General features: G+C 45.1%; 1 protein-coding gene across 3 annotated transcripts in view; it reads left to right on the top strand.

The window, feature by feature from the left end:
* LOC105257726 (protein tiptop) overlaps positions 1–19429 on the top strand; it is a 142709-nt gene extending 123280 nt beyond the window's left edge. For all 3 annotated transcript variants that reach the window (XM_011268537.3, XM_025411212.1, XM_011268538.2), the window contains 2 exons: positions 10748–10991; positions 12986–19429. In XM_011268537.3, coding sequence (XP_011266839.1) covers positions 10748–10991; positions 12986–16676 — 3935 coding nt within the window. In that variant the 3' untranslated portion in view covers positions 16677–19429. The remainder of the gene's footprint in view (positions 1–10747; positions 10992–12985) is intronic.
* The last annotated feature ends 2840 nt before the right edge of the window (positions 19430–22269 follow it).

Genomic DNA, 22269 nt, shown 5'->3' with positions numbered 1-22269 from the left:
TCTCCGTCTTGCGTTACATTTTCTAACTTTACGCGATGGGCACGTTTCAATATTCGCGCGAAAATAATACGCGCGATATTTTCCTCTTTTACTTTAGTATACCGTTAATTGAAGGTTATTACTTTTATCCATGTATATCTTTCATCTGCAATATTTTAATTCGCATGCCTAGAGAAAAAATGAATATTTTTATGATTTTTCTAATTGGAAAATATAATACAATGGTAGGTACCTAAACAAATAATATGTACAACGAATATATTTGTTACTGCTAAAAATATTTATAATGTCTATATGCGTGTCTATATTGATTAATATTTAAGAGAGAAAGATTAAAATATCGTAAATTCTTTTCTTTGCAATTGCTATACTCTATACTACACATAGCGCATATTTTCTATATATACGCACAATCGTATATCGATTTCAAACGATACTAGTTATCGATCGACAGTTAATTTCGTGCTCTTGCGAACATCGGTTCTTTTTAGCAAAGATGAAAAAATTGCATACAATTGCAATTTGTTGTTTGTACCTTTATAGTATAAACCTGGAAAGAAGTGGATATTCGCGCGGCCGCAACGCCACTTCGCGAGAGGATATGACAGGGACTGTGTAAACGCGGCGATAACCGGACGGATCGACACCAGCTGCTCTATGTTTGTTGCCGGTTCTATAAATAGGCCAGTCGGCCCTTTCTCCTCTTCGCGTTCGCGCGCTCCACACCCACCACCCCGCCGCCACCTTCATGCTCTTTCTCTTCCTCGCGATGCTTGAGAGATGTTACTTCGCTGACAATTATTGTTGTCACGGTCTCCGCTCCGGCAGTCGGTAACAGGACTGACACTTCGAAAGGCAGCGTGACGGAAAGCGCAAGAAAGAGCGGCAGAGAGGGAGAGAAGACACCGAGCAGCGTGACGGAGAAAGAGAAAGAAAGAGAGAGAGAGAGAGAGAGAGAGAAGGAAGGAAGGAAGGCGGCAGGGTGACGAACGAGGGGGGAGGAGAAGAGTGACGGATATCGTGATGAAGGCGTCCTCCTGTCATCTCCCTTCCACCCCCGTTCTTCGGCGCGCCACGCTTTGCACTCTCTTCGGGCCACGTCCGGTTCAAGACGCTGCCAGAATTGCGCGCGAAGGGCCAGCAGGCGAAAAGAAAGAATCGAATCCATATGAGATCTCATCTCCCACAGCATCGTCCGAGACAGCTGCGCTCATCTTATTCGCGACTGCTGCAAGGGCAGTTTAATCACGTTGCTTATCATTGATCGAAATCTAAAGATGATTCTCCGATGGAATTAACGTTATCCGAAAAAAAAAGATGACAATTTTAATAATTTTTATTCAATCCTTCGCATTTCTTTTCTTATTTATCCGAGCGCAATTTATTATTTTTATAATTTTTTTTACACTTTTTCCGCGATAGTTTTTGAACGGAATAAAATTATACGCTTTTCTTAATATCATTCTTGAGACTGCATTTTTGCAAATGTAGCCTACAATATATGTAACGGGGATACAAGCTTTTGCGTATAATAAGCGAGAGACGTAAGAATTAATTCTCAACGAGATCATCTTCCGTTCTCTTAACGGGCGTTATTTCGGGCTTGGAAAAATCCGTTAATTTCCGTTCCCGGTGGTAATATATCACGATAAGCCGCGCGACGTCGAGCGACGTCGAGCGACGTCGTGCATCGCCGTCAAGGGTTAAAGAGAGAAATAAACGCGTCGCAATCCTCCAGTTCGGAATATTAATCGCGCTCCTCACCGATCTCGACTTTTGCCTAATGTAAAACGCCGTGGGGACGGATGCTACTAACGAAGAGCGAAACGAGTTCGCGGATTTCGCCTTCCTGAGCAGCGGGAGCAGCGATGCATCGATCATCACTGTCGCCTGTTGCGCGATCGAACGGACGGACGGACGGTCGGACGGTCTTACCGGACGTACGCATCGTCCATCCATCATTCAGTCGTCGTACCTGCATCAGCGGACGCATCTTCGGCGCCTCCGTGTGCGCGCGAGCATTAATACCGTTCCACGAAGAACGCGCGAGACGATTAGCCCGATCGGTCTGCTATATTTCGGGCGCGTCGTAAATTATTTCGCGCGGCCGCATTAAATTTATCGCGGCGATGCTCGGGACCAGTTTCGAGACGAACGAGTGCCACTTAACCGACGACCCTCATTCGCAATCTTGATGCGATTGACATGAGACGGGAATTGTTTGTCAATTTTTTTCTTCGCATCAGGCCAGTCGTGGTGCGTATTACACTTTTCAAAATTGATGTCAATTCAATTTCGTCGTCATATATTCTTCATACAAGAGGGTAATGGTCTCTCTATTGCATTTGATTCATTGAAAGAAATAGTGACTCTACAAGTCGTACGTGTTTAAATGTACAAAGTGTTCAATTTTTCATATGACAAAATTTTTGTTTCTTTTACAATTTCGACAAGTGCGCTCGATTTCACATGAAATATTTTCGCAAGTCGTTATTTTCCAAAGCAATAGTATTCACACAATTGTTGCGTTAGAAACAATCTAATATTCGGAATTAACAAATGTATTTTCAAGTTGTTTGCGAGATAAATAATGAATATAATAGCGCATCTTCCTCATTGTCACGCCGCACTCTCGAGTATAGCTGACAAATGCGACGTTTGCATTGCGTTTGCAATTTTGGGCTTTTAATCGCTACATTCGAGAGACTCTCGACGAAGATTAACGTCTGTGAAGAGACGAGGAGGAAGAAACGTAGACTGACAACGTCGAAAAATATCTTCTACCGGCAGGTAGGTTATCCGCCGCATGTCGAGGACTCTTCGCGCATAATATACATTGTGCAAGGACTGTCACTAAAATATGAACGTTAATAACTCGTACATACGTTCGAGCAGCGAACGGTGTTCCTTGCCAAAATGCCAACTTTTTTTTTCACGGGACGCGACGTTTGCGTCGCCGGACCACTTGTCCATCACTCACCGTCGAGATCCAAATGTCTTTGCTCCATTATCCCCCACTCCGCATCTCTCCTCTTCTCTGGATCACTCGTCATCCTAGATTTCTACCGTGTGTTTCTATCGCGCTACTGCGATGTTGGCGCGACGTCTAATCGCGCGCGGACAATCCGCGTTCACGCCAGACCGAATTAATATACGAATCAAGCCGCTCATCCTTGTTGCATGCTTGCGCAAATTGGAGTAACATGTTGACAGAGTGAATTTTTATTTTATTTTATTCCGCAGAATTTCGTTGCGAGAGGCTAATAAAATGTGTAGTCTAGTGATCTTTAATTTTTTTCATTTCAGAGAGTGCAAAATTATCTCTGAAAATTGATATGGTTCATGTGGAACAGATATCTTTTTATGCGAGAGATTGCATTTGTCGATATAATTAAAATACGATTAAAAAAATTCATAACATGGTGAAAGAAATTAATTAAAATAAATTAATCGTTGTATTAATTTTCAACCATGCATCATTTCTTATTTTTATCGCCAATAGTAAATTGTAGAATATCGCTACGATGGAAGGGTACCTTTAATTATCCAAAAAAATAATAGATGATTTCTTTTTTATACGCTGCAGTACTTGAGCACAAAATTTTTCGTCTACGCCCGCATTTCTATTGCAGTTCCCAACGAGGATGCTTTCGCTCGAGTTATATTGACGTCGTGGATAAAATTATATGCGAGAGTGTTAATCATGCAAATGTTAGTTAGTTACACCATGATCGTTAATAGTAAATTATGAATTATTAATGGCGATTATGATCGACGGCTTGGATCAATGAAAGGATTGACTTTGATTTAACAATCTATGTGCGCGATGCACGATACAGTAACCTGTTATCATTCGGTAAGAGCGCGCGCGAATGATTGCCAGCGGGGTGATAAAGTCCTCACGATCGGCCTCTACGATAAATAATCACTCGGTTGTGCGTGATATACCTTTACCCCCGTCGCGGTAATTTATCGCCTCGTGCGCGAGGCAAGCGCAGTTAAACGGACCATCACCGCGAATATCTTCTCAACGTTGCTCCTTATCCATTACGCGGATACTATTATTAAACCAGCATTTTGAAGAAATATACATTTTCTCAGATATAACGAGCGACAATTTGGACATGAATCTCTTAAAATATTATTTACAAGCATCATGGAAATCGAAATGTACTTTAATCAGTGCAGCGAGTAAGCTGAACGATTATTAATCATCTCGAAAAGCAACAGTCAAAGCTACCGAGAGTTTCTATCGTGGAATCTATTGTCTGAGACTTGCTTTAGTTCATGACGAGTAGCAGTCGAATCACAATGGATATCAACCGAAATCGCGCATAGGCAGGCGTCCTATAGACGTCAGATTTGGTAGCGCTCGGTCGAACGAAATGAAAAGCGCGAACGAAGCTCCGTGGATTGCGGCGCGTAATATTCGCGGCAGCTCGCGCGATTTTGTTACGAGGCGCGCCGCGACAATTTCTCGCAGCAGAAACACCGGCCCCAGAAATCCAAGATCTCTCTCCGAGCTCGGTATTTCGTGGCGGGAGGCAAACTTGAAAGGGTAGCTCGAAAGGGAGGGAGGGACGGGGAGGCGGACGCGCGAAGGAGAGAAAGAGAAGACTGGGAAAGATTTCGAGTACACGTAGAGAAGGCGACGGCAGCAGGGAAAAGCAATCGGGCGACGCGGATTCGGGGTTTTCACAGCCCTTGTCGATCGCGCGAGATTGAACGAGGCGTGTCCAAGTGCCGCGACTTCGGAATATCCGTGGAAAATTGAAGGAGAGCAACGCTCTATATGCGGATTCCGCCTCCAACGAACCGCGCAGCGTGGCATTGCTTCCGTCGATCGCTTTTTAAACGGTTAACCGATAACGCAAGCATGTGTACATTTAATGCATATTTACGAGAGGAAGAGAGATTGACTTCGAGTCTTTCCGTATTAGAAATATATCATGCGTGTCCGAATACGTAGCTCGAATTAAAACTTGCGAATATCTCTATGCGAGATAAAATTGTTTTTTCGCGAGTATTAAAGGAATCGGTATTTTTTCAAAATTAAACTCGTTAAAATGGATGCTCGATAACAAATAACTTTTGCAATTTTAAAAGACACTAATGTTCTTTTTGTCCGTATTAATTATAATTATACCGTTTCATTTACATTTTTAGTAGATACGAGCCATCATTAGCAATTCCATTCGACGAGTTATATTGGGAATTTTACATATTATAGATGTAGGATCTGATCGAGAATACACGATGACGCGAGAGTAACAGCGGTGGAACGTAGTAATGGTTCGTAGTGGAAGGAGAAATTCGACAGACTGATGGAGTGAGTGTTGACTTAGGATAACAGTCGCCTCATCAGTCAATCAGTCAGGTAGACAACGGTAGGAAGGTACTTCGTCTTCGGTTGGAGCCTGTCGTCTTGTTCTGTTCACGTCGTCCTAAAGAACACCTAAGTGAGTCACGAATCTGACCACCTGACATTCAAGGGACTCGAGATCGAGGACTAAAATGAAAAAAAAAATAAAAAGATGGTAGGACACACATCGTATACACGAATCGACGGGATCGAAGAAGTCTGTTTATAGTCCCCATACCAAGATTACATCGATCTAATTCTTTGCGCGTTGCTTATAATGCGCATCTCTCTCTTTTAAAACGATATCGACGGAGCGTATAGTTAGAAGAAGGCTTAGTTTTCGTTATAAGAAAGTAAATTTTTCCTCTTTACATTCAAATCGTAAACATTGTCATTCAATTAAACTTGCGCATCAATTTCAACGATAGTTGCCACTTTATTCTTTCTTTACTTGTCGCGTACTCAGATCAGTGTGTGCGTTTGTTAGTACCGATTTAAAATATTAAAAGTTTTTTATCATCACATTTCGCACAAATGTTAAACTAGAAGAAATTATAACGCGTGATTGATCAAATTTCTTTCCATCTGTACAATCGTTATCAATTTTATGTATTTATACGGATACTTTAAACATCGATATTTCATTCGTCGGGGATTATAATCGCGTCTTTGTTCAAACTCTCGAAACAAGAATGAATATTTTTCCGAGTTCGGAGCCCACGACCCTTCCGATCTGAAAAATCTGGATCATCACTTGAGGAAGTCGTAAATCAACGTCTTGTATCTTTCGAATGCGGATCGAGTATGAGGCTTTGAAAGCCGGTTGCTCCAGGAGGAGGAATCGCGGGGAAAATGAGGGGTGGAGGGGAAAGGAGGGGAGCAAAAGAGACACGGAAAGAAGGACAGAAGGCACGCGCGAAGGGAGAGTGGAAGAGGCGCGGAGGAAGGAGAAAACGGATTCACCCGTCAGTCACTCTCTGGCAGACCGCGAGAGAATCACAATGCGAGGCTTCCCTCTTCTCGCCGTCCCTCTTCGTCCTTCTGTCCGCCCGTCCGTTCGTCCGTCTGTCTGCCTGTCCATCCGTTCGTCTCTTCGTCTGCCTCCTGTCACTCTCCCCGCCAGCCTTCCGACGGTTCTCCCGCATCAGAAATTCATCTCCTCTCCTGTCCTCCTCCAGGTTCTCCTTTTGTTCCCTCCCTGCCGCCGCAGCCGCCGGCTTGTTATTATGTACTGTTTTATTGCCGGGACGTTGCTAAAGTTCGACCCGGTTACTTGCCCCGGCGAGCCGCGTGACGTCATTGCCATCGAGCGATCCGCGCCTCCCCGGGATATTCGCTAAAATAAAGAGAGAGAGAGAGAGAGAAAGAGATAATCGAGCGCGAGTTAGTACTACTTATCAGAGATCCGTCTCGGAAGAGAGGCGTCCCGACATCTCCTCGCTCGGCTATCCCGACGTGAAAGAGACGAGAAATTAACTTCGTGCCTCGCAAAGATCTTTTCTTATGTACGCAGCTCTACATTCTAACACGGTGGTTATGTAATTACCGGTATCCACCGACGAGGCCTGTCTAACAATGAGGAATAGAGCAACGGATGTTTGTACGTACATAATAATTCTCGCAAACGTCTAACGTATCGCACACATCGGCGAATGTAAAATAATTCTCGAGGGAAGAGCTTCCTTTTAATACGCCACGTCTTTGTCTCGGAGAAGATCGATTCTCTTCTGTGAAGCGATACGTTAGATTAGTTGATCTCGATTCATCTTAATAACAATGTTTTTAATTGCGTTTAATTGCGCGCGCCGAGTTATGTAAATTATATTTAGATAAAGAGTGCCAGGCTCTCTTTTGTCTCTTTTAAAATTGCCGCTATGCGTATTACGTTTCTTACAAACAATTAAACAGACATCTCGCGTCATAAATTTTCTTAGTAGGCGAATATTCGGCGTAGATGTTAATTACAAGCAAACTTAACTGATTTAACGCGTTGATTGCGCGTAAATCACTAAAGTACACAAGCTGACACTAGTGCGAATGCTTATGCGCGTTAAAATTTACGCCTTACTCGCCGCAATTTATGAACATGCACTAAAGGATTCCTGTCTTAACACCTTATTTTTCGTTCTGCCATTTGTAAGGCTTACCGCGTTTCATCTTGGCGACTCGTTCCGCCTTCGCATGTCTAAGAGTGACAAATCGTTTTCTAGAAGAATAGTCCTTAAAAGAATACTTTCAAAAATAGGCAAAAATAATTAGATTTATATTCTCAGTTTTGAAAAACATACATATATTACACATTACGTGCGTTATATTTTAAAAAATTAAGATCGAGTGCTCTAGGATTATAATAAATTTAATGATAAAAATTATTCCCATTAATTATCACTCTGTATGTTTCGTACATCATTAATTTCTAGTCAAGCAGATTAAACAGATTATTTCGTAAAAATTAAAATATTTAAAAATAATGAAAAATAAATTTTTTTCCCGTCTAATCTGAATTTCTTAATTATAATAATTGTTGTAACTTACAATTATTGAATATATTTATCACAAAAACTTGGTAATTTTTCTCGATTAATTTATGATATAAATTTAAATAAATAAAATTATCGTAGTTTTCTTTCTCGAACAAACTCGACAATCGCATGAAAGATCTGGATTAACAGCAATTAGCAGCGGCCGATCGTCCACACGTGGAATAGCGAGCGTGACTGGTTCAGTCTTACGACTATAGCTCACAGAATAGCTAATACCATCAAAGTTAACCATTGGTACATTACAACATGTGTATGCCAATGTATGCAGGTGTTTGCTATCTATATCCGAAGCTCGTGCGCAGGTTCGTCGTGAAGGAGAGAAGCGAAAGAATGCACATTTGTGAAAGAGCGAGAGGAAGAGAAGACGGAAAAAAATATTGGGCAAAGATCGTAACGGGCTAGAGAAAGCGGATGCTTTGCCGATAAGACTAATTATTGTTGTGGAGCAAGTCGTGTAGGCGGGTATTGGCGCAGAACCATCGCCAAGATAGCGCGATCCACTAATACACCGCGCTTCTTTCTAACGTGCAGCGGGTGAGTCAAGGACAGCGGCAAGAAACAGATATCGGCCGGTAGCATCTCCCCGAGTGTCAAGACTCGGGCCGCTTTTAAGTTCAGTACGCTACGCTCCTCGTTCCCGGCGTATCTTTACCGGCGGCTACCGGTCCAGGATATGCAATCCGGTGCGGTCCTTGTTAGCGGCCTGCCAATAGGTCCGCACGAACTCGGCTCGTGCGAGCATTTACATTCTACCGAGCTCGACGTCGCTATCCTACGATCGATCTTGATCACCGGTGGAATACTTTCGAACCGCGGAACCCCCGATGACCTTTGTCGTTACGGTAGCGTCGTGTAATTTTTAAAAGGTGTAATAACGATACTTGCTACCGCTAAAAATGAGAAATTTATCGATCTTTGGTGACTTTAGAATAGAGTAAGCTACCTCGATATTGTTCTTACGATTAATATTGATCGTTCGTAAAATGTTTTGTCTCTCAAACGAGTAATTTCTGCAGTGTACTATTGTGCATTCGTGAAAATGGCATCTTTCTCTCTCTTTCTCGGGACACCGTACCGCTTCCGGAAACTAAGCAGCGCTCGTTGAAATCTCTGACTGGAGACGAAGGTGGCACAATGCTACGATCACGATTGAAATTTCGCAACGCTACTACGGGTGCGGTTCCTTCGCGAATGAGCGGGCGAGGAGAGCGCGAATAGAGAGGGAAAGATAGAAAACGAACGATACGCAAATTCGTGCGAGACTCTAGGATTCTGCGACAAGGGAAAAGGACGCGAGAGTAAAAGATGGACTATATTTGTAGCGGGCGGAGCTGTCCGCCGGTGGTCCGCCCGCTCGGTTCCTCGACTTCTCGCATTCTCCTCTTCGATACGCGACTGGATCGAAGCGATCCTCGAAGGTCCTCCTTTTATCTCCTCTCGTCGTCGCCCCGTCGTTCTCTTCTCTCTGTGCACGTAACCGTCCTACGGCTGGTCCCGACCGGATCGGCCAGCCAGTCGCTTCCATCGAATGGTCCGCGCCAGGGTCCTGGAGAATCGTTCCGAGAGACAATGGACAATGGGGACATAAATCTGCGTAATTAGTTGCTGATGCTCCCGCGGATCAATGTGCGATCTCCTTTCTCTCCCTCTTCCGTAGCCTGTCTGCGAACAAACGATCGTTTGGTTGGTCACTCGGCAAAGTAGGACGGTGCTCCTGGTTGTTCCCACCCTCTACGAAGGGAGGTATGCTGACCATTTTCTGCTTCTCGTCCCGCTCGCGTTTGCCTTGGCGATTGCTCGCGATCGAGGATGCGGCACTCCCTTCTTCAAAGAGGATAGGAGCAAGATGGCGACCCGAGGAGTTATTCGCGTTATTATTCGCATCCGGATCTGTCGAATGTAGCCTTATCTTATTTTTCCTCTCTTATGAATAAGCTATACGATTAATCTTTTCACGTGTGCGTATTTAAATCGTAAAAAAAAAAATTTAATTGATTGAACGCTACAAGAAATTTTTGAAAAACATTTACAATATTTACGCAACATAACTCCTCTTGAAATATCTGTCGACTCGATCTTAGATCGAGTTGTTTTCTCTGATGCAACGGTGACACCGCCATTCATTACCAAGAGATCAAATGGAAACGATTTGATTAAAACTCATAATGCAGATGATGGAACTCCTTGTCTCACCACACAATACCTCGTCGTCGACGGCGACGACGACGTATCCGACATGGATCGCATTTTCTCTTTCTTCCTCTTCCTCTTGATCGTCGTCGTCGTTGTCGTCGTCGTCGTCGTCGCCGACGTTGCCGTCGCGAAAGGCTGATAAATGAACCGATAGTGCCATTGTGTTACTCGCCATCTAAACCTTTATATCACTCCTAGGTACTTAGCTTCGTCATTTCTCAGTATCTCCACTCTTGGGTCGTACGTTCTTCTCTGCTATTCTATCAAGATACGGCGGGTGACAGAAGGATTTGATTCGCGTCCTACATCAACGATGTAGAAGGCGCAGAAGACGCTGCACGGTGTCATCAACTGCTGATATCTATCGCGTTTCATTTATTTATTTTTTAATTTTCTCATTATACGTGGAGGTAGTAAATCTTGCTTGTCAAGTTGCAGGGCGACAAACTTAATTTTTTCATATAAATAGCAATATACACACGTACATACACATATTTTGCTACATATATTTAATAGAAACGTATAGCATGCCATTATTTTTTTATGCGTGGCATGTTTTTATAGGATAAACTTTTTTTAAAACTACCTTTGCGTAAATGCGCGTAGGGCATAACGACGACTAATTTGTTCGTTTCACGATTCGTTTCAGGGGAGGACGGCGTCGAAGGCTCTGCGCCCGGTACGGACCTCCAAGGCGAGGAGGGCGATTGCGTCGACGAGGATGGCCCTATTAGTCCCAGCGAAAGGGGCTGCATGCCCGCTGCGAAGGAGGACGAGGATGCCGATGGAACGGACGAAGAGGACGATGAGGAGGCATCGCCGCCTACGCCACCGCCTTCCACCACCTCGAGATTAAACCCAACAATCTTGAGAGACACGGGACCTCCGGACAGGTAAACATTCAATATACGTGTCTGTATAACAATTTTAATAATAGTGATTTTTACACCTGCTGAAAGAGAAGCAGATATAACATTATTTAATATCAGTTCAAAAAAGTTGTTTCTTTTTCGACAATAGTCGATAAAATTATTGCGTAGAAATATAAAAATCATTTCTGATAAAAAAACTCTTTCTACCGATGAAAATTAATAACATCATTTCTTCATAAAAAATGTTGCACTGACAATTTAGAAATTTTTTCGTCAGTCTCAATTTATAATAACCGCGTTTTCGGTTTTACATATTTATCAACACAGAGTTTTTCTATATATTTATATGTTACTTTTACTTGAAGAACGTAGAAAACGCTCAACGTGAAATACTTTTCCAACTCTGGTAGTAAAAACACTGTATCGAAAATGTATGCAAATCAACTGTGGCGCGAATGATTTCTCGGTACAAATCACTCGCCAGTCGTAAAAGCGACACGTAATCGCGGATGATAACGTAAGAGAATTTTAATCAACCTTGTTTGCCGAAGACTCGCTGCTTTTATCGGAGCAGGGAGAAGCTTCTTATAATAAAGCGTAAGTTGAAGCGATCGCTAGCCGCGCCGACGCGACGTCGCGAGGCTTTCATGTTCGCCGTTGTCGGGCGCCCCTCATGTGTACCCGGCTCGTCGTTGTTTTGAGAGCAACAAATCGTCGCGGGCCTCTCCCGTAAACGCGCGTATAAGCTTGTATGCGCGAGGTAAGCGTCGGCGGCAGGGTTAAGCGGAGCGAGGCCCGGATAGGGATAAATAAGTCGCTGTCAGAGTTGATATCGGTGGCTGTGCCGCGCGCAACGTCACACGGCTAATAGAGATAGGCACGTGTTACACATCTTCCCACACCGACGACCCCGCTAGCAGCGCTACCTCCTAACCAGGGGCGGCGGTGGCGCTCCCGCCTCCCTACACCCGCGCGTTGTGCCGCCCTGTCCCGCCAGCCCCCAAAAACTTCCCCTGCATGCGTGGCAGTGGTCCCCTTTCATCTCGCGGTACGCATTCGGCATTCAGTCAGGAACAGTCAGTTACGAGCGAGCCGTCGACAGGTCTGGAACGTTGTTGCGCCGCGTCGCGCCGCGCATCGAGAGCCTTGCCGTTACAATAGCCTCGCGCTGGCCCTAATCGTCCCCGCGCCACGTGCTCCCTTTCGATAGTAGTAGTTGTACCTCGCGCGCGTTGATGACGTTGCGACAGGTATCGATCGCACGGCTTCGACTAAACCCTCGCGGTTTTTGTCGCGAGCCGGATGACTAACGTTCGTCGTCGGAGCGTATAATTAATCGTAATTTGTCGCACGACAGAGGTCCGCCACCTCGCGAGTATTACTCTCGCGGGCCGAGAAACGTTCGCAGCCAATGTGCGCGCGTATTTTTTTGTTTTGTTTTGTTTTACGTAAAGTCAACAAGTAATTTGTCGTAAAGTGTACTTTCGATGTCGATAACGCGCGGTAACAGTCTGTTGTCTCTTGTTCAAATCTATCGCGCGCATTTTACGCGGTATACCCTTGTGCGTATACGTACACATTAGAAACGCCAACGTTTCTCAAACGTGAATTATCCATCGCGCAACACGCCAACGTGGCTCTAGGCTTTATCTATCACGCGAGCCTTTTTTCCGCTTAACTTTATCGATGGGTTATCCGGGTATCCGTCGTTTCCATCATACAGCGCGGCAAAAGCTATTTGCGTAGTAATTCTCATGGCGGACGGTTATGAAATATTAATAGCGTCAACTATGTTATACCGATGCTCGCGGATCGGTTACAAGAAAATTATCGCACAATTATCACGATTAATGGCTGCTGTTCGATTGCGAGTTTCGCCAAACATTTCGCGAAGCTCCGGTAAGATTTGTTTTATTCGTCGCACAATCTCTCGAACGCGTGGAAAGATTCTCTCAGAGAAGGGACGCGCGTCCGTACTCTAACATTACAGCACTCGGTATCATTTGCAATTTCAGGGAGCCAATGAGTCCGCGCTGTCCCTCGAGAGATTCTCGGGAATCATCCGGTCCGGCGACCGGAAGTCCCCCACCACCTGCTACCAGGAGCAGCGCGAGCCCAGTCAGTCCAAGTAGTATCGTGCCTCTACCCCTTGGAACTCATCCCCTGCTACCACCCCATTCTGCAGCAGTCATGGCGGCGTATCTGCAACAGACTCATCAGCGCCTCCTTCTCGGCCACTCGCCTTTATCGCGCGGCTCGGTGTCACCTCTAGTTTCCTCGTCGTGTTCGCCACCAGCCGCTACCCCCGGTCTCTTGGTATCGCCTACGAGCGTTGGGGAGATGTCGCCGTCAGCGACACCCTTACCGGCCGTGCTGGACTTTAGCACGAGGAAAGCATCCTTGACCGAGGACGATGAAGAGGAACAGATATTGAATCTCAGCAAACCACCTACGCCGTCTTCCTCGACGGAGACGAACAATGGCCCCTTGGATCTCTCGGTATCCAGCAGAAAACGACCCGAGACGGAAAATTTGTCGCCTCCGCCACCCCGCAAGTCATCGAGATTGGCCTCTTCGACGAGTTCCACGAGCCATCAAGAAACGGCACCGGGAGTCGCGCCATCTGGCTTTGGCCGACCACCTATAGTATCCCCCTGGACATCTCCGGTGGTGGCCTCGCATTTTCCGTACTTTGCTGCAGCGGTAGCAGCAGTTACTAGTCAGCAGCAGCTCTCACCGAAAAGCACTAGCGGCGTAGTGGATCATCATCAGCTTTGGAACGGAAAGATGAAACCACCAACGGCGTTGGAAAAACCGTATCAACCTAGCGAAGCTACAAAGGCTCTCGAGAAAATGAGCGAGTTGAGTAAACTCGGCGGCGAGGATCTCTTCCGATCGTCCTCCGGAGGCAGTGCTGCCGTAACGGGTGCCAGCGCGCCGGCCACAACGTCCAGCAGTCGTCACAGCGCCTGGCAATCTCATTGGTTGAACAAAGGAGCTGATCAAGCCAAGGATGTTTTAAAATGCGTGTGGTGCAAACAGAGTTTTCCAACTCTAGCAGCGATGACAACGCACATGAAAGAAGCCAAGCACTGTGGCGTCAATATGCCAGTACCACCTCCGGCGCCAGGGATTCACTCGCAGCAGACGAGCATGCCAACCATCCCGCCTCCTCAGCAATCGCACCAACCGCAAACTTCCAGCAGTAACACTGGTAGCAACAACTCGGCTACGCCTAGTAACAAGCAAAGTCCATCCGATTTGAATCTTTTAATCAAAGAAACGATGCCACTGCCGCGAAAACTCGTGCGAGGTCAAGATGTCTGGTTAGGTAAAGGTGCCGAACAAACGCGGCAGATTCTCAAATGCATGTGGTGCGGGCAGAGCTTCCGTTCGCTGGCCGAAATGACCTCGCATATGCAACAAACGCAGCATTACACAAACATTATTTCTCAGGAGCAAATAATATCCTGGAAGTCGTCCGACGAGAGCAAGGGCGGCAATACTACCGGCTCCGCTGGAAGTGGCGGAAATAGCGGTGGAGGAAGCAATGCCGGAGTACAACCGAGCGGTGGATCCGGACCCCACGGCGGAAACAACGGCGGCCCTGGTGCTGGCGCGACGAGCAGTCACGTTAGCGCTGTGCTAACTTGCAAGGTTTGCGATCAAGCGTTCAGTTCTTTGAAGGAGTTGAGTAACCATATGGTGAAGAATTCGCACTACAAGGAACACATAATGCGCTCGATTACCGAAAGCGGAGGACGTCGGCGGCAAACGCGAGAGAAGCGAAAAAAGTCACTGCCGGTGAGGAAACTGTTGGAATTGGAACGCGCGCAGAACGAATTCAAAAACGGTGACGCTGCCGCCAATCTGACTCATCTCGGCAAGCAAGCTAGCAGAATTACGTGCGAGAAATGTGGAGAGAAGATCGAAACTCCGCTCTTTGTGGAGCACATACGTCAATGCATCGGCGCAGGCACGGTGGGCGTCAATCAGCGAAACTTTTTGAAGAACGCGCTCATGTCCAATCACTTACCTGCGACGTTACCGCCAACCGAGAGCGGACGTAAGAGCGTCAATGAGGAAACGTCCTCGATATCGTCGAGGCATCACCGGTCTCCATCCTCTGCCAGCGACGCGACCACGCCTGGAAAAGATACTCCTACACCGAACACCAATGAAGGCACCGCTCCGTTAGGTACCTCGCCGTCGGTTTTGAACGCGATAGAGAAGCTCATCGAAAAGAGTTTCGATTCTCGCGTGAGACACGGCACCCCCGGTATGCATCACGCTCAACCCGGCGCACCTATGGGCACAAGTATTCTCAAACGCTTGGGCATCGACGAGAGCGTGGATTACACGAAACCTCTGGTGGATCCGCAAACGATGAATCTACTCCGAACTTATCAACAGCAGCAGCATCAGCAACAACATTACAATGCGAATGCCGCGGCCAGAAGGGAGCGAAGCGGTAGCGAGTCCAGTTCAATATCAGAGCGAGGAAGCGGTAGAACGGATACCATGACACCGGAAAGACGCCTAGATTTGTCTACCACGAGTCATGAAAGACATTCGAGCTCTCTGTCCCATCATCATCGTGTTACTCCGGAGAAACAGACCGCGCCGTTATCTAATCGCCATCATCCGATTACCGAAGAATCCGGAGATGAGGAATCACCATCTACCGTGGTGGTAAAGAAAGAGCCGAGGGACGAGGAGACAGAGGAACGAGGCGCGAACGAGGAAGAGCAACAGCAATCGCAGCAATCAACGAGGGAAGTGTTTGTGAAGAAGGAGATAGTGGACGACTGCAGAGACGAGGAGGATCAGAGTTCCTACAATCACCGACGAAGCAGCCTCCACGAGACGCCGGAGGACGGACGGGAAGTTTTGTCACCTCGCATGAATCCACCTACGCCACGACCGACCAATCAGGTGGAACAGATCGCGCGTAGTCCTTGTAGAAACAGCACGAGTAGTCCTACCAGCAGCGATCGGTCGGTCACGCCACGCGGTACGCCCGACACTAAAGCATCGAGTAGTCTTGGAGCGCTTTCCTCCATGTTCGACAGTTTGTCCGGTGGTGGCGGCGGAGGCGCCGGTGGAAGCACCGTCGATTCGCAAGGTCGTAAAACGAGCAGCCACCCTCTCGCCGCGTTGCAAAAATTGTGCGACAAGACAGAGACGCGAGGTCCGAGTGCCAGCGGCGCTTCAAGATCCGGGGGTGGTTCCTCGACTACCATCGGACCAGGCAGCGGCAGCACGGTAGGAGGAGTGACCGGTCCGGGTCCCGGACCAACGCCTGGTGCCATTCTGGCATTCAGCTGGGCCTGCAACGATGCGGTAGTTACCGCAGACTCGATCATGAAATGCGCGTTCTGCGATACGCCCTTCATTTCGAAGGGCGCGTACAGGCATCATCTCTCCAAGATGCACTTTGTCAAGGATGGCGTCATCCCGGATCCACTGACCATCGGCAGGTCGGCCGCAGCGGCCGCGGCCGCCGCGGCGGCCCAGGGCACTTCCGGTGGGCCGAGTCGCAACTCCTCGTCACCGCCGACGTCGCAACGCAACAAGTCGCCGCCGCTTCCGCAAGCGAACGGTAGCCCGTCGCAGTCGGCGGCCTCTCCCCTCGAGGAGAGCCCGCACTCCAAATTTCTCAAGTATACGGAGCTGGCAAAGCAATTGTCCAGTAAGTACGTATAGTCCGAGCCCCGTAAGTAGCGGTGCCATTTGTACATAAGTGTATCTATATTGTAACGACTGTAACTAGCGATGGTTGACAATTTTCATCCTCTTCTCCCTCCCCCCTCTTTCCCCGCGAACACCGCCGCGCCGAACGACGTCGTCGCGCATCCGGCGTCTTCGGGTTTATGCTTAAAGAGGCTGTGTCGTGGCTATACCGATAAACGAAAAAGAAATTATACGAGAGAGATTGTATACACAAACGATGGTAAATGTATCAAATATTATTTCCCATTATCACTTGTCTCTCTCTCTCTCTCTCTTTCTACATTTGAGAGCATTCACGTTCTATCGGCCTATCGTTGTTCAATTATTCGTAAAATGGGATTAATTTTACATAATATTTAATTTGATTTCATATTTACATAATATTTCTATCGTATCATCACCAATTGTCTTGAGGTATCTTATATGGTAGCAAGTATACATTAAAGATTAGAAATTGAAACCAGTATAAATTTACAAATTTTAGATTTCGATGTCACAAGCATGCAAAAATGATTTCTGTTTATGCCGATGAAAATGCGCAACAAATGGCGCAAAATCTTTTTTCCTGAACTTGTAGTATTGAAAATTGAAATTATAATTATACTGATTTTCAATTACTTTTTACATGTCTCTATTCTACATTTACCTGTTCGGTAAAGTAGAAATTATAGAAATGTTATTGTACCGTTAAACATCATAATTATCACTAGACGAGAGCGTCGACTCTTCGTTTTTGATAATGTGGAAAAAGCCGACACAATTGGTGATAAGAGAACTCTTACAAAGAGAACTCTTTTATTTTTTTAAATTTTTATCTAATTGTATTTAGGAATATAAAAAATTGAGCAAAAAATTATTAAATTTAAAATATTATTCTGAATTATTTCTTCATTATACGCAAAGAAGGAAAGTAATATTTCGCATCATTTGAAAATCTGAGATTTCTTAAAAGCTAAGCCTCGTCACCGCGCTCTTTTAGCCTAAATGTGGATATCTCCGTCGAAAGAAACTTTGCCGTTACGACGATATTATAGTGAGAAATTTCGTTCAGTCACAGAATAAATGCAAACGCAATATGACGCAACGCGATTCCGTTTCCGTTTCTGGCGATCGTCTTAGTCTGTCATCGAGAACATGTCTTATCATTCCTGGGTTGTTGACGGCGCGATTAACGTGTGCGTCGCCCAAAACTCTTTGAAAATTAAAAATCTCTACATTGGCGAGAGAAGTTTGAAATTCCATTTTATATACATCTCTCTTATTATTTCTTTTATACTAATCCCTCTCTTCTCTTTTACTACATTTTAATTATTACGAAAAGATTATGTCGAGATTATGAGGAATAGACGCGCGCGTAATTATTTAGAACATTTTCCTTTCTCTATAGATCGCGTGTGCAACGTGAAAAACCTCCCGAGACGGTTTTTCGCTTTAGAATTTTTCCTCGATCGCGATCGCTATGGGAATAAGAGTCTAAGAACGCGCGCGTGCAACTTTGTACAATTGACATTTCGTATCGTTGACACATTATTCCTGAGCACATTTCGCCTTCCGTTTACTCGGTATCACTTTCCTTCCATCGGTATGAGAAGATTAACAATTAAACAAATTGTAACAGTGACTCTTATTTTTTTTTTTTTTTTCGTGCCCAAGACAGTACACGAGAGGGTGTGACGATGAGATGTTGTGGGTGTTGAACGAGCGTTAATTAAATTGTGATGCCACCATATCTCGCGGCATTGCTGAGTCACGGGGCTCGGCACGCGGCCAAGTTTGTGATTTTATAAATACTTAAGGACGTTTACGACGTGAGATGAGGAAGATTTGCGTGAGATGAAGAAAACTGCAAAAAATCGGTTAGATTAGAGAAAGAAAGAGAGCCGAAGAGATAGAGAAAGAGGAAGCGAGAGACGGCGAGAAGGAAAGAAAGCTTATCTATCACCTGTCGTAAGATCGTCAGCATGTATACCTCTAGATTGTAAGGCCGTAGTTTAGTAGAGCATAGGCTAGGCTAGGGTTTTCGACCCTGTATAGGAATCTCTTTGTTGATACTTATTACTACGAAAAATCCAAGTGAGTTTTGCTCGCGGGGACGGACGAGAACCGCCTCGGAGAGCGTTACGACTGCTGCGAATAGAAGGTGCGGAGATACCTTGAAGCGAATGTAGAAGAGCGACAAGAACCGAAGGGTGCATAGACGCGGTGCAATAGCGAGACTCGAATAAGTTAATTGAATAAGTACGCGCGAGAGACGAATGCGTGTGTGAAAGAGCAAAGTGTGAAAGAGAAAAAGAGAGGGAGAGAGAAAGAGAGAGAGAGAGAGGGAAAGAGAGCGCGAGTAAAAGAATGCATGCGAGAGAGCGTGATGCATCGTCGAAGAACGCAAATTTTCTCGACGTATAACGTACGTGTAGACTATTGTAAATTTTCTTTGTTCAAATAATATTTATTGCGACGAGAACGAGCCAACGTGTCATTTTACGTGTAAAATATTGTCATTATTATCACTCGAATTATCGCGAATACTGTGTATATTGATTATAATTATAATTATTATATTACAGTGATATACATATATGCGTGTGGTGTAACAAATGCGGAGCATAGGGCGCAAGTGGAATCAGATGAGAATATATGAATGTTACCTGGATGACGGGAATAAGAGAGAGCGAGAAAATGCGCGTGAGCGAGCGAGCGAGAGAGAGAGAGAGAGAGAGAGAGAGAGAGAGAGAGATAAAAAAAAATAGAATGACAGTTTGGAGAAAGGAAAGAATGCTTCCGAGAGAGATTGAGACAGTAGAAACAGACGGGGAAAGATAGAGGCAGCTGTGCGTGCGGTCCTCAACAACGAAGGCCGGAAAAGAATGGAACATACTTGTATACGTATTTCTTGTAAACTCTAATTCTTCCATCGCGGACTTTAAAAAAAGTATTTATCGACATAATAATATTAATATTATTATTGTAATTATATACGACTGCTGAGAGTGTGATGAACGTAAGACGAGATACCATTACGTGGCTGCGACCAACACGTCACACGCATCCGCGCGCGCGTGCATACACATTACACGTACACACCCACGCACGCACACACGTACATGTATGTACACACACACACACACACACACACACACACACACACACAAGCTCACCCTGTCGCAGTGACACTCGAGAAAAGGAACAGTCAGCCGTGCGAATGATACGCTCGAAACGTACCTACCTACTTACAAACACGCAACCACAAAGATATGCATCATGTATACGCGACTCTTGAAACCATTTTACCAGATTTGTCATTATTTAATTATTTCCGTTGTATTTTAAAATGCAATTAAAAGCTCAAATAAATATATATGTTATAAACTAAGAACATGTGTCTCTCGGTTTATCTCTGCCTGCTTCCTACAAATCTTTGTCTTCGTCCATCATTTACGAAAACACGAATCGAATAATGATAGGTTTCTAACAAGTATGATGACATGACATTTTTTTAAACACGTTGCGAGCAATGATTTCATTTACTGTAAACTTGATCTAAAATTTTGTTACACATTTCTTTATTAAATCTTTATTTTAAAAAATTTCTTTATATGAGCTTTATGAAGCATGTATAAAATGTATTGTGCGATTAAATTGCACAAGATTTTTCACGGGAGAGAAATCGAAGGATCGATTATCGAGAAGCGATTCGAACAATTTACAATCGACCTCGTCTGAGACTGCTAAAAGTTTTACATATTTCAAGAAACCAGGACCGTCATTAAGAGAGCGTCATATTCTCGATTAATTTTTCTTCATCCGAGTAATGTGTACGAGCTAATGGATCGAAAAAAGAAAGAGAAGGAGCGTCATAAGCGTTCGTCACATCGTCGCGCGTATTAACGGTAAGTGCCTATTTGAAACAATTTGTCACCGCGGCGTATTTTTATTATAGCCTAACTGGCGCGATCGTCAAATGTCCAACTAATAGCGCGGATTTTCGCTATCGATGCGCGATCGTTAAACGCGAAACCACTTTTCGCTTTCTTTCGACGGATACCTGCATTAATTAGAAATACCGGTATCCGTCCGCGTTCTCTCCGCGCGCGGCTTATCTCCTCGCCTTCTTCGAGGGGACGGCGCTCGAAATTTACGCCTGCGAACGCCAAGGAGAGGGAAGAGGGAGATCCTTAATATAGCGAGCAGTCCGGAGCGCGCGCTCGCTAATTCGGTGCCATACAATATCGCATCGAATGTACCGGGCATCGGTATCAAACTCACCCCCGCGTATGTTAACCGCAAAGAATAGACACGGTCGACGGATAAACTAGATAAACCGAGGGAGTCTGTATGCTACATTACGAGCGCACGATTTCGCTTATCAGCCCGGAGACGTTACGCGAGATATCATCTTCTTCAAGGACGCCGCTGGTCTGCGGACCCTCCGTTGAATCCAACGAATTCCCCGATCGTCCCCTTGCTTTCCATCCTTACCTTACCCACGTCGACTGGATTCGCGCGTCGTCTTTTCCTACTTTTTTTTTTCGCCATTTGCGGTGCATAATGACGACTTGGAGTCGCCGGATGGCGGTCGCTAGCCAGCAAATCACGGTGAAGGTCGATCCGTTGAAGGAGCCGAAGGAAGAACAGACGGGGGGGGGGGGAAGAGGGACATGGCGAAAGAGAGTTGGGTGGGGGGGAAAGCGGGGGAGGAGAGATGGGTAGGAGTCGCAGAAACCGGTCGGCCACCACTCGTCCTCTTCATAAGAGATACGCCGCATGCCGCAGATACGCGGATACTTTTATTTTAACCGTAATGCGCTAATGAATTGATTCAGCGTCGAGTAGCTTCCTCTCGCCCCGCCGCCTCTATATTCCTTATTTTATTTCACTTGCTTATTCCGCAAGGGCGGATCGGCGGCTATGATGTCTTCGCGGGAACGGTCTTCTCGAGCGACCTATTCTGAATCGCCAACCAATCAAATTACGATTAATTTTGCAATAAAAAGAAGACTTTATAACAGTGGCAAACATTCTCCACATGTTTTTTAAATGTATAATCGACTCGAGTGCCGTTTGATATCTCTTTTTTCTAATATATCGCGAGAGATAAATTTTAATTATATATAATTTAATATACATGGTAAAATAATATATATATATATATATATATATATAATATCAAAAATGTATCTAATAATGTATAGAAATGAGAAGGTAGGAATATGTGAGAGACAAAAATATTCGAGGGATGTGTAATTTTTCACAACCTTTTTCTAAAGTAAAATTGTTTAATTATAAAATAGTGTATATAATTTATACGCGTTAAATTACGTAGAAAAGTCACATGAAATTTGAAAGATACACGCGACAGGCATAACTCATAAACTTGAACATTTTAATTTTATAAGTTGGAATGGAGATATATGTGAAATTATATATTCTCTCTCGTATCTCCTTTTTTTCTCCGGGATACAAAATATATCACTGCGAATCATCGACATTTATGACATTAGATAAGAAATTGATGATCGAAAATCAAGTTGGGAAAAAAGAAACGTCCAAATTTGAGAGTAAACCCGCC

The sequence above is a fragment of the Camponotus floridanus genome, unplaced genomic scaffold, assembly GCF_003227725.1.
Source record: "Camponotus floridanus strain SB8 unplaced genomic scaffold, Cflo_v7.5 scaffold38, whole genome shotgun sequence".
Classification (NCBI taxonomy): Eukaryota; Metazoa; Arthropoda; class Insecta; order Hymenoptera; family Formicidae; genus Camponotus; species Camponotus floridanus.
The sequence above is the reverse complement of the archived record's forward strand: the minus strand, read 5'-3'. Positions and strand labels throughout refer to the sequence as shown.